Source organism: Glandiceps talaboti, chromosome 12, assembly GCF_964340395.1.
Source record: "Glandiceps talaboti chromosome 12, keGlaTala1.1, whole genome shotgun sequence".
Lineage (NCBI taxonomy): Eukaryota > Metazoa > Hemichordata > Enteropneusta > Spengelidae > Glandiceps > Glandiceps talaboti.
The window spans coordinates 22,034,854-22,048,984 of record NC_135560.1 but is presented as its reverse complement, the minus strand read 5'-3'; the positions used below and the strand labels follow the sequence as shown (position 1 = coordinate 22,048,984).

General features: G+C 34.6%; 1 protein-coding gene across 1 annotated transcript in view; it reads right to left on the bottom strand.

Annotated features, from left to right (window-relative positions):
• LOC144443765 (glycine receptor subunit alpha-3-like) overlaps positions 1-14,131 on the bottom strand; it is a 68,810-nt gene that overhangs the window by 10,942 nt on the left and 43,737 nt on the right. The window contains exons 2-3 of the mRNA XM_078133311.1: positions 3,329-3,441; positions 2,208-2,275 (exon numbers count right to left, since the gene is read on the bottom strand). Coding sequence (XP_077989437.1) covers positions 2,208-2,275; positions 3,329-3,441 — 181 coding nt within the window. The remainder of the gene's footprint in view (positions 1-2,207; positions 2,276-3,328; positions 3,442-14,131) is intronic.

Below are 14,131 nucleotides of genomic sequence, written 5' to 3'. Positions count from 1 at the left end.
GTGGGACAGAACATTTCAACTGTGTGAAAAGTCTACGATTTGTGTTTTGTGCGATATCTACTGACTGACAGTTAAAAGTTCGTGATTTAACACAAGACAAAGAGATCCAGACTTATGTCGAACTCTGTGAAATTACATATTCTAGTTCTTAGATTTAGTCAACTAGCAGTTTTGTTGTACAAACATTACATTTTACTTTTACGTTACTAAGACCTGTTCGAGTTAAACATGTGACCTATTGTGTATGGTCGTGTTCTTTCCTTTCCCCCACTTGAGGTCCCACCCATCCTGTACTTCATAAAAACTAGGCTTTCATAATACAGTCAGACTTTACATTATATGGATTAAATTTAGCTGATAAGAAAAAACCAGACCTTAGATTTGGAGAACATTTGACATTGAAAATCGAATCGCAGACTTTGACCATAAATTTTTTTCATGATATTTTATGAATTCTCTCAAAAACGTACAAATTGTGAAGTTTGGTGCAAAAATAGCCGACATTTGCCCATTCTGTTTGCATGAAAATTCATTTTGAAGTTTGCTAAGTCTAAAGAATATCAGCCAAGACAGGGCTCAGACATTAGTTGTGAATAGATGGGGGCATAGACAGACGCTTATGTGGATGAACTTATTCCTATAGCCCATTTGGACAGTGTCCGTTTCATTTGATGCGGCACAGCATATTTTATCAAAATCTAGCGCTGCTATGCGATTCAGATTCTTTTCGCAAAAAATAGGTTTTATGTTAAGGAAACTAACATCAATGAAAATATCCAGTTAAATAGTACTCTCATTGTATCATCATCATCATCATCATCATCATCATCATTATCATCATCATCAACAACAACAACAACAACAATAATAATAATAATAATAACAACAACGGTTATTGAGTTGGACTCATGACTTGGTATTAAATGATGGTAGCAACGATTGCTAAAGGTCAAATAAGAATGCCATATGGGCGACATCCCAGAGTCAAATCGTCAACACTAATTGAGCTATTATCATACATTCTCATTTTTAATAACTTAAAGCTAATAAGTTTAAACCATGGGATTATCACCCCTAGTTTATGTTTAGGAATATATGATGATGTACAAAGTGAACGCCACAGGTTCACAATATTAGCTAAATTCACCTTCTTGGCAAATCAATGTCGATTTAATAATTGCAGAAAACATAGAGGGTGGTGATTGGCTGTAGCTTTAGGTCATATCAGGACGATATCCATACCCTTTTAAAACGTCGTACTTTGCTTTCTGATATTTTGTAATGGTGCCTTTAGTATACCCACTGCCGAAGGGTTTCCCCACTTCGCACTTTTAGTCTGTCTGTGTCTGTCTGTCTGTCTGTCTGTCTGTCTGTCTGTCTGTCTGTCTGTCTGTCTGTCTGTCTGTCTGTCTGTCTGTCTGTCTGTCTGTCCCTTTCCGTTTTGCTCCCAAAGACTTTAAAATGTGTAGGTTGTTAACTTACATCGTCATGTAAGCATAAAGGTGACGTGTAGGATTGTGTGAATTATTAGGAAGCACCAGTCGGCCCACTTCCAAAGAATATTCAGTGGTTCGAAACCAGCAAGAAACAAAGTATTGAACAATTATCTTCCACTTTAAATTTTAGAAAACTGAAATGGTGACTCTCGACATTAATTGTGCTCTTAAATTGTAATGGTATCTAAACTTAGATTTTGTACTATCACATCATTTCTCTCCGATGACGGCAAAGTTTAATCAGACGATAATCAGGAAGTGAGTAACAATGCAAGATAACTCACGTGATTAAATAGAATTAATCTTAAAGATCAATTGGAGAATGTGTAAGATAGCACAAAAAGTTTTCGCACAGACAAGCAATTTTCTTACTTGTCTTTGGTTTTCGGTATTGACAATGACAATGGTAATGGTTTTGATATGTTACAGTCAATTACTTTATGTGACTTATCAAATTGTAGGTTATAAAGCAGCCTCTGGTGAACCTAATGGAATCCACCATACGTTTAATTAATACGTCAGGCAGTCTGTTTAAGTTAACCTCACGTGCAGCTCTCAAGGGACGAAGATACCATGACTTTATCCATCAATCTGAAGAGCCCTAATGATGGTACAACCTAGATATTAGAAGTCAAAATCATCAAGGAAGTATGGCGCCAGTTGTATTTTCTGAAAGGGCTTGCCTAGTATAAAACTTGATATTCTACTTACCATCGTTACTTCTTTAATACTGTCAAATCTGCTGATGTGAATATCAACAAAAATATCCGTTGGCGGACCTTAAAAATAAAGTGATTACGTCACTGTTTTGTCATCGTATTTCAGCGACAATTTCGATTTCAAATTAATACATTTACTACTTCATAAATCCAGTTGTGTACGATTGTTATTCAAAAGAGTGAAGTTATTTCATAACACAGAAGCAACGAACTCTGGAAATATACTGTAGATACAATGTTCAAACGACAGTAGATGCATTGTTCAAACGACAGTAGATACATTGTTCAAACGACAGCAGATACATTGTTCAAACGACAATAGATACATTGTTCAAACGACAGTAGATACATTGTTCAAACGACAGCAGATACATTGTTCAAACGACAATAGATACATTGTTCAAAACGACAGTAGATGCATTGTTCAAACGACAATAGATGCATTGTTCAAACGACAGTAGATACATTGTTCAAACGACAGTAGTTGCATTGTTCAAACGACAGTAGTTGCATTGTTCAAACGACAGTAGATGCATTGTTCAAACGACAATAGATACATTGTTCAAACGACAGTAGATACATTGTTCAAACGACAATAGATACATTGTTCAAACGACAGTAGATGTATTGTTCAAACGACAGCAGATACATTGTTCAAACGACAATAGATACATTGTTCAAAACGACAATAGATATATTGTTCAAACGACAGTAGATGCATTGTTCAAACGACAATAGATGCATTGTTCAAACGACAGTAGATACATTGTTCAAACAACAGTAGATACATTGTTCGAACGACAATAGATTCATTGTTCAAACGACAGTAGATGCATTGTTCAAACGACAGTAGATGCATTGTTCAAACGACAGTAGATGCATTGTTCAAACGTAAAGGTGAAATTTCTGGATTACGTACTAGATTAAATGAACTACTTTTGCGGGAAAATCAATCTGTCATAAATATTTATCTTTTAACCACAAAACTACATGTTCCAATATATTGACTTCTTCTGTGATAGATGAAGACTCCGTTAAATTCATGATAAAAACTGGAACAACGTAACGAGTTGCACAATAAATACAATCTGAACATTCATAGACTCAACTTACCGTCAAAGTTGGGTCGCAAACGTCTGTCATATTTCTCCAACAGCACATCTAAGAAGAACGTTGTAGATTTCATATCGTGAGCATCATGAGAAGGCTCTTTCTCCTCCGTCAAACTGCAGGTTATCAATAAAATCAGAACGGTAATTGTTGCTGTTAACATCATGAACCGTTGAAATCCCGAATGACTTAACCCGGAATATTCTTTTGTTAAAATGATATTTTCGTGATCGTTGATGGCAATCTGGTATGGGACCCTCTGATCACAACGTTATCAATCAAGATATCTATAACTGTCGGCTAGTAGAAGTCTCAGAAATAATCTCTACTCAGACTTCTGCTCTAGAAACCCATTGTGAAATGGTCAAAGTTTTGGCATACACTGACGTTAAACTAACGATGCAAATATCGTTTCAAAACTGCGCATGTGCGATTACAAATGAATATTGTCATCTTTAGATGAACACATTCAAATACGACTCGCAAGGGAATTCTTTGATTTTGAGGTTCGTTCATACCTGGTAACATAAACACATTAAGATACAAGTCAAAATTCAATAAACTTTCTAATGCATAAATGTATGTATAATAATCGCAAGCGACAATTCCATCTGATAGAATTTGCACTGTACAGACAAGTTTATGGTAATTGATCAATTGCTTGACATTAATTTAACGTATCCAAGTTAAATTGACTCTGAATGGAAATAACACAATGCAATGTGATAGGCCGACAAGTAACCAAATCTTTGATGCATAAAACGAAAACGCATTTTGAAAACTACATTCAACAATTATCTAGAGAGGACATTTGGATATATTTAGTAACCAATCTGATTAATTGATGTCTACAATCTATCACCACAAATAACGATTTGAGTAGTCTCCATTGTCGATGTACAAATTATCCCAATAAAGTAAAATCTGATAATTGCGGTAAATAAAACACGCTTTCAGATCATACCACGTACCGTCATTTAAATGATAACATTCGTAATGAGGAAAATAGTAACTAGGCTAAGTGCAAATACAATGCATGAATAATAGATGCCTTGTTAAGGTGATAATACGGCTATCTTGATATCATATCTGACACTTCTTTTCACCAGAAAGAGTATCAAGTTAGGTGAGAAGATGTTATCTACTCAAGATAACAATCTACGTTGAAAGATGCTGCCACTGTGTTAGTAAATCTTAAATAGCGTGAAGCGGTGACTACAGCTTCATGTTTGAAAACACTTGCACGTGATGGGGAAATGCTGAAATATCATCTCCACTTTCACGACGTTCTACCAAAGTCAACTCCGTCCTCGACTCTGAAGTTAGTTTAGTAGGTACTGTACTGCTTTTACACTTAGAACGTACGTGTGACGGGATGGGATGGGGTGGGAGAGAACGTTTATTAGTTATACTAATTGCTACTAAATGAGTCATGACGTGCGCTCACATGCAAAACATGAACACTAAAACTAATACAGACAAAATATTCAAGAGGATAAGCCTACCCCCGAAGACACCTTTGGTTTGGAGATGGTTTTTGCTAGCGTTCGCATTTACTCTCACGACGAGATGTCGTATGTCCTTCTACTTGAGGTATTTTCAAAACGACGTATTACGAGAGTGACTTTCTATCCCAGTTGTTGTTTTCATTACTCTCCGTTTATGTGTGACAACAACAACAACAACAACAACAAAAACAACAACAAAAACAACAACAAAAACAACAACAATTATTATTATTATTATTATTATTATTATTATTATTATTATTATTATTATTATTATTATTATTATAATAAAAAAACATTTCAAATGAAGTGTGTTCATAGGTGTGACCACTTTTTGTCATAAAATCGGTACAATTTCTCCATATCTAATTAGCAAGTTTATTCATAAATATTTGCTCTGCGACTCTGATGTCAACGGCAATATTTGGGTGCACCGAAACATTACTTTTCATGAAATCAGTAATTCAATTTTCCTAAACTGCTATGTGAAAGATTTAAGGTTAACAGTAACAATTTTAAGGTAAACATGTTGTAGTTAGTATTATAACAGAACTAATTAATTAATTGAAAAAGAATGTCACAGAAAAAAAATGTGGTCTATGTCCTTTATAGATGAAAATCCAAACTAGCGAGGATGTGTTCTATTCAAGTTTCCAAGCAGCGATTTTGGAAACAACTACTCTATATTCACATTGTCACTTGACTCTTCCAGCTATCATCATGATATGCCCGTAGACTGTTAATGTGTGATCAGTAGTTAATTGTAAAGCACCATATGTGATTTAGGGATGGGAAGCCATTTGCGTTTATTCAAAATAACAAATTCTAAGTGTGCACCTTGGCGGAATAGTACACTCTCTACCAGCTGAGACCTGCAATATTAAGTGAGCACAGACGAGTGATAAAAGAATTCTAATGTTCTCTTCACTGGCACTGTAGCATTCTAATTCCACACACAAGACTTTTCCATAATGGAACAATAAAAATATGCCATAGATAAAAGAAGGGGGAAAGGTTAAATATGAAGAGGTTTACTGTTGTCTTTATGACACAGGTCAGTATGTATGACATTACATAATTACATTAAAAGAACAGAATACAGTATAACAAGTTGTAAAATGTCGTTGAAGCTTATAAGGCGTCCATATCAAATTCTTTTCTAAAATCCATAGCATAGATTCAGCTTAGGAATTTGACCTCATCAAAAGATGAACTGTGTAGGTAAACGCTATGAAGTCAATATTAGGAAAGAAATGTAGATTTAGTTATTGGACAATTATATATTTAATTTAAAATCATACTATATGTTATGACACATTACATGGGAGTTATTGTTACATTCTCTTGCAATATCATGTTACAGATGACGAAATTAAACACACAGCATACAAACAAGTACTGTATACTTATAATTTCCATAAGAAATCAAATCTGAATGCAAATATATTGTACGTCTTATTGATAACATATACGAATAGTCCATGACATTGTTGATGTATAATGAAATATTTTCACTGTCTTATGTGTAAAATCGCCCTTATTTTTTCTATACACCAAGGTTTGAAATAAGGCCGAGGCTTAATCTGATCTTTGATGATTATCTGTGTGCTTAGACGAGTGAGCCGTCATGCCCAAGCACCTTAGAGCCGTCATGTTCAAGCACCTTACATCGCATGACCTCTCTAACATACAGAGCTATAAAAGTGGCAAATCTGACTTGGAAGAGGCTTGTTATTGACTGCAGCGAAGAATTATGAGGAAATAAAAAATGTAAGAAGCTTCATGCCGCTTGAAACAATGGCCTCGTCCCGGTGTACAGTGAGCTGCTATAGAGATATATTGCAAATTCCTATTGCTCTATTTAGAGAGGTCGCGCGCATAATACAGAATTGGTGAACATGGTTTTTAGCTAAGCATAAAGAAAGAAGCTAAGATGATAAGACCAGCTTCACGTTAATTTATTTTGTTCATCTTAATCAGCGATATATTTTACATTGCAATACTAAATTATATCACGGTATGCTCTCACTGTATGGTGATATTCAATATTTAGTGGAGTAAGTTAGGGAGCCTTCAGTATTTAGTGGAGTAAGTTAGGGAGCCTTCAGTATTTAGTGGTGTAAGTTAGGGAGCCTTCAGTATTTAGTGGCGTAAATTATAAGTACATATTACACTTTAATACATTTTACAACAATTTTAGACAGGTAAATTTGATTATAACAGACTCTTAAATCTGTTTCACTTTGTCTACAAACGGATCTCAAATACTCTTGAATAATATGTTACTTATTGTGTAGACTACCGAGAAGATTTGAAGTCAACTGTACCTACTGTCACTGATTATGTAGACAATGTTGGCGCGAAAACTATACACTGTACAAACTACCAAGATATTTTATTTTCAACTGACCGAAGCTCAAAATAGAAAGGGTTTCATAGTACTATGCATTGCACAGATTACCTAGCTTTGTCGTAGTCACCTGTCTTTGCCACTTATAGACTTCGTTTGCATATAATACAATTCAGTGTGTAGACTAACTGAGAATATCTCCAGTTATCATAGACTGCAAAACTGAGAATATTATATAATGTAAACAATACCTGGGATATGTATCAGAGATTATTTGCATCAGTGGACGTGCAAATCAATTGGCACAATAGCACAATAGAGGAAATATTATGCAAATGAGCGCGCGATTTTTACAGCAAATCACGTGTATTTTTTATTTACAATGGATAGATATATTATGATAACATAAATCTTTGCCGCATGAGTGTTAAAGTGGGTAGCCATGGTATTTATACTATGGGTGGGTGTAGATACGTAGTCAAAATGTTTTCTGTAACATCGTCACCTATAATACTCGTGTAAGTATGGCCAAGGCCACATAGAACACCTCGAGTACTCGTGTAAATAAACTAATCGAGTGCAATTTATATATACGCCACAATGGTACTCACGTGTCATGGGAGTTCTGTTATATTAATGTTCACTACATATGATTTAATGTCAACTGTTACTATAATAATAATACTAAACAATCTTTGATTTATAGGCATCCGATGCTCGTTGGATACACCTTTCGAAAATACTTAACATGTGTCCAATGAGTATTGGTGTTGTAGTTTCTAAAATTAAAAGAAAGTGAATATTTTTGAGAAATATTGATATTCATGTATCTGTAATTCTGCTATTATTATTCCTTTCCTTGTTTTGATAATCTAGCGACTCTGAGATGAGTCAGTTAATGTATGATTCTCGCCCATAACACATACGACGGAAAAGTAAGAAAACATACTGAAGAGTGGCTACAAACTAAAATCCGTGAACTGGTGTCCTCAGAGAATTTTTTACATGTACAATGCATGCATAAGGTATCAATCATGTCAACACTTCTCTCTTTTTCCTCATCTTGAAATCTGTTAATTTACATAGATAAGGCGCACATGCCATCTCTCATCATTCTCAGATAGCTGAGTTCAGGTAGCAAAGCCGACAAACGTAAATTATATGACACATACTGTGTGCAATCTTGACAGTACTCCTGTTTTCTCCATTTAACTGTGTCAAAATAACACACAGTCTGCTATCTGTATATCCGGTGATCAAAACTGTTGCCTACTTTGTCATTTTGCCGACCACATTATTCCTAAATCTCGTGATATGTATGTACTACTTACCATTTTAAAATCATGTATATCGCTTTACTAAAAATCCACAGCATAGCTTAACCTCCTACATAGCTTAACCTCCGTCCTAAGTACAAAGATGAGGCCTAATACAGAAAGTTTAGTTCCAGTTATCCGACACCACCTAGTTTTTCACGCCGACCCTAAACTTTTTTCTTACGCATTGGAGGAGATAGATAGATAGATAGATAGAAATGGATAGATAGATAGATAGATAGATAGATAGATAGATAGATAGATAGATAGATAGATAGATAGATAGATAGATAGATAGATAGATAGATAGATAGGTAGATGGATGGATGGATAGATAGATAGATAGATAGATAGATAGATAGATAGATAGATAGATAGATAGATAGATAGATAGATAGATAGATAGATAGATAGATAGATAGATAGATAGATAGATAGATAGATAGATAGATAGATAGATAGATAGATAGATAGATAGATAGATAGATAGATAGATAGATAGATGGATAGATGGATGGATGGATGGATGGATGGATGGGTGGGTGGGTGGCTGGGTGGGTGGCTGGCTGGGTGGCTGGCTGGGTGGATGGCTGGGTGGATGGATGGATGGATGGATGGATGGATGGATGGATGGATGGATAGATAGATAGATAGATAGATCGTGAAGTCAAGAAACTGAAATCAACTTAAAAAGACAAACTTTTCTTCCAATCTGTAATGGCTGTACATATGATAAGAAGAAACCAATAACACAGAGACCATACGGAAAACAACGGAAAACATAACTACCTGAGCTAGACACTCACATATGAAAAAAAACATTAAAAAAATAAGATAAAAAATCTACCTACCCCACATATTCTAAAATTGAATGTAATCGGAACCACACAATTTCTTTTCTGCCTGAGCATTGGTCAAATTCCAATAATTCTCCACTAAGTCACGACCGAGAGAGGTGCTATCGAAAATCTCTACAATTCTGTCAACGCCAATACGAAGGAGATTTACAGATATGCAGATAGCGCTTTCTGCTCCTTAATCTCATATATTTCGTTAATGTGTCTGAGTCGAGGTAAGGTAATTCCGAACGGGCCGTCACGTCATGAAATCCCTACTTACGGTTTAAACCTTCCGATGACATAATTATCTACAATTTGCTCCGCAAGTATTATTTGTTAACAATGAAATGACTAATTTACTCTCCTTATAAGAAGTATACACTTACAATAAGTCTAAGAAGTGTTTGGCATATTGCACTTAAAGCTAAATGTCACCTCATAGTTGGTCTTGACAGGACAATGTCACCATAGCGACACCCCTCTGACGTCACCATGACGATACCGAGCTGAAAGTCATCCATCTTGTCATAAAGCCATGTTTTATCAGCTTAGACTAAATAAAACCAGATTTAAAATTTAAGGGACTGAGAATATTAACAGGGTGTACACTGAAGAGATCATTTGATTAGTTCCAATACATATTACAACAGGGAGCGAGATTCTGAACTACCGTATACGTAATACACGATCCTTAATGTAATTGCTACATCCCTTAATTGGTAAATTTCGCTAATTATGCAAATAGTTCATTAAGATAAAAACCAGCAAGCTTTGTAGGAAACATGCACTTTGTTATCAATGTCCACAAATTATATGACATTTCAAAATCTTTAACCTGTAACTGAAAATCACTACTTATGCCAATTTGAATTTCAATTCAAAGCTTCATCAAAAATATTTATAGGACACATGATTTTTGATCATCAATATATACACCATTTATGTGAGATTTTAAGCTTGAATTATAAGATACTGTAGAATTATAAAAAATCATGAATTATGCAAATGTAATTAACATTCAAAGCTACATCAGCAATCTTTGTAAGACACATGCACTTTGTTATCACCAATGTATACACTGAATTATATGAGATTTGAAGCATGTATTCCAAAAAATATTGCCTAATTGCCGAAAAACATGAATAATTTGCATAGTCAATGGAATTTACCAATTATGTCATAGGTCATCCAGGCTGCTGCTCAGAATCTGATAACAAAGGGAAAGGTACGCATTGGCTGTTTGACTATTGAATTCTCTTTTCAGTATAAAACATATAGTGAGTTTGTATCAAGAAAAGGCAGACTCGACTTTCCTCCACACTTTAGTGCATTATACACTTTCCTATGCAGACAATGCGTGGAGGAACAACAATACAAACCTCGTGCTTTGTCCTCACACAGGCGGAACATGTTTCGTTTGTAACATTTATGAAAAAAATGTCAGTTTGTATCAAGAGAGGGTAGTGTCTGCTTTCTTTCACACTTCAATGCATTTACAGTTTCCTATATGGAAAGTACGTGGAGGTGGAGGTAAAACCAATCAAAACTCTCGTGTGTTTTGTCCTTACATGTAAGAATATTGTCTCGTTGGCAAGAATAATGAATAATGTCTCTTGACATAAACAACAACTATCATACCTAAATAATTTGTTATAAGACAAAGACTGTCGACATTCGTTGATTCCATCTTCGAGCTGTAGAGGAATTATCAAGGGAGACATATATGAAATATAGCTCAAAGGATCAACTTTCAACCGATGTTCTTTTTTATTTATCGAACCCTTGAGCTTCTCAGGTAATTCACATACGTGGATTCATAGTTTGAAAAGCAAATAAATTTGCGAACAAGATCTTGAATATATTAACTTCTAAAGAGATTACATTTCACTCAGAATCAAATATTGCTTAAATGCAGGGACTGTGAAAAGTAATCAGTATTTTAGAAACGTTGTAAAATTACTCCATGTATATCTGAGACCCAAAGTCTGGATACAGGCACATATGATTACCTCGTTCCAACGAAATGTTAGTGTATATATTATAATGGGTTCGCTCCGTCTATACGATATATGGATTTCCAGCAATGCATTTTGCCTCATCTGTAGAACGTATGGATATGTGTACACTTGTATGTCTCATGTATTTTTGATTCCTTTTTATACTTTACTTTTGTTCCTCGGACAGGATGTAAAATAGAGGTCCCGTGTATCGGAGTGCAATTCCCAATGCACGTTAAAGTACAATCTACAACTTTCGTAAAGTGTAGGGTGAAAACCTGTTGTTGTGTTTTTTAAACCAGTCTATGTCCATTTTCCTGTAATTGTTCTTAGATTCCTTGCCGTCTTACATTTTTTGTTATTCTGAGCAGCAGCAAACCAATTTGCTTGGCCAATTAGGAGATATCTTTGTCATTTATTCCTGAAGTGGCTATTGTTCGCAATTGCACTACATATACAAAAAAAAATACAAAAATACGTCCGTAATACATCATTTCTATTCTCAGACATGCAATATCCTATTTCTTTCAAACCTGGCACAAAGGTGACATGTCATATGGGACATATGCACGTCACATCGTTTTGCGACATATGCAAATTTGACCGAATGGTGGCCATGTTTGTAGTTAAAAATCAATGTTTACAGCATAACTACAAAAACTATCATACATAGAGACTCCATTCAAGTGCCTACCTCTATTATTATTATTTTTAAGACATTGAACTTTGACCTTGACTTTCAGGGTCAATTGACAAAATCCAGCCATTTCTTGTCTACACTTTGCAGTATTTAATTTGTTTGTTGCCAATTTCTTTTAAACCATGTCCATATATAGGTAATATAGATATCACAGACACCTTTTTAGTATTTTTTGTAATTGAGCAACATAGCTGTAAAGTATTTGAGAGAATGTGTCTTCTACGAATACTTGTTTATCATTGAGACAACGAAAAGGAAGATCACCACATGCTGCAACATATAATCCACACCCTGATTCTGCAATATTTTGCAACGTCGTTTGATTGTGCTGGTATGATATATGACAGTTGTGTCTTGATGTCACATGATGTCAAATGGTTTATAGATTAGGATATATTACCCCATCCCCCCAGTGAAATGTACATAAAACAATGTACACATGACCCTATGGCTAGTAATCACACTGTGTATTTTGTCATGAAATATACACAACGCAATTTACATTTGACCCTATGGCTAGTAATCACACTGTGTATTTTGTCATGAAATGTACACAACGCAATTTACATTTGAACCTATGGCTAGCATTAGTAATCACAGTGAAAATATTTTTATTTATCTTTTTTTTTTAGAAATGTACACAATTGTACACATGACCTTATGTCTAGTAAATCACACTGTGTGTTTTGTCTTGAAACGGGACACATTTATTCTTACACTGAGATCAAATTCCCTCTTTGACGGATTCATTTCAATCAACTACTAACTGCACTGTTTGTCAAGATTTGTTGAAATTTATTGGCGTTGTTGACTGATGTAGTGTCATAAATGTGTGATTGTTGGGTGAGATATTATGATGTTTGGTCGACGAATTATTGTCGTCGCACCATCAACCGAAGCATTTCGCCTGACTCTTAAAATAGTAAATACATATGGACGAGATTCAATGCGTGGCAGTCCAAATACACATTAAAAATGAAACACTTTTGAAACAAAACAAAGAAAGTGAGAAACGGATTTCTGAAATAAATATAATCGAATCTCTAGTATCAGATATTTATAATACGTACAACATATTTAGTAATAATCTTCAAAATGTTTGCCGGAGGTCACTTTATCAGGTTTCAATCGACACTTTCGTATATCTGTAATAACTAAAATATAGTCTTTTCGTCCAAGGCAGGATTTGAAAACCTTATCGCCATGATTGCAAGATGGTGACGTCACAGGTGCATGTCTACGCATAATCGTCCATCGCCAAAATTCGTGATAAATCTTAATTCACCAACGATCCACTATTGTTATCTCCCTTATTAAAGGGAGTGTTATCTTATGCTTCTATGTGTCTATGTGTCATAAAAATCACCATAACTAAGCGCACATGTCATATACAGCCAGTTGGCCTAGTTTTTAGTGTTAAAGAGTGATTTGCATAATTACTGATTTTTAGTAATGAAGTCATACTTACTTCAATACTTCAAATTCCGCAAGATTTGGTAGATACATCAAAAATAATTAGCATGAATTGATCTCTAAGGTCTGCTTAGTTTTTAGGAGTAATTTGCAAAAGTAAGTTGCACAGTTGATTTGCTTTGGTAATTAGGCTATATATTAAAAATGCAAGTTTCAAATTCAGTATAATTTGGCACTGACATCAACATACCATAACAAAGCACATATGTCATATAAAGCCTGTTGTCATAGTTTTTATTTTTAATGATAAATGTGCATAATTAATAATTTTCGGCAAATGATAAATGTGCATAATTAATAAGATATAGCCTAATTGCCGAAAATTATTAATTATGCACATTTAACTGAATGTCTCCCGTAAGGGCAAATTATAGGGTTTTGCTCCTAAATGAAATGCTCCTAATTCTTATTAAGAATCTTAATAAGAATGAATTCAAACAATGTGTGTAGGAGCAAAACCCTATAATTTGCCCTTAAGGGAGGCATTCACTTTAGATCTGGTTATTTTAGTATCATGAAAAACAAAGAAAAAAGTGCTATCTTTACAGATTTAAAAAATATATATCATAAAATGATTAGATGACCGATAACCTTGAATTGGTAAGAGTGATATGCAAAGTTTT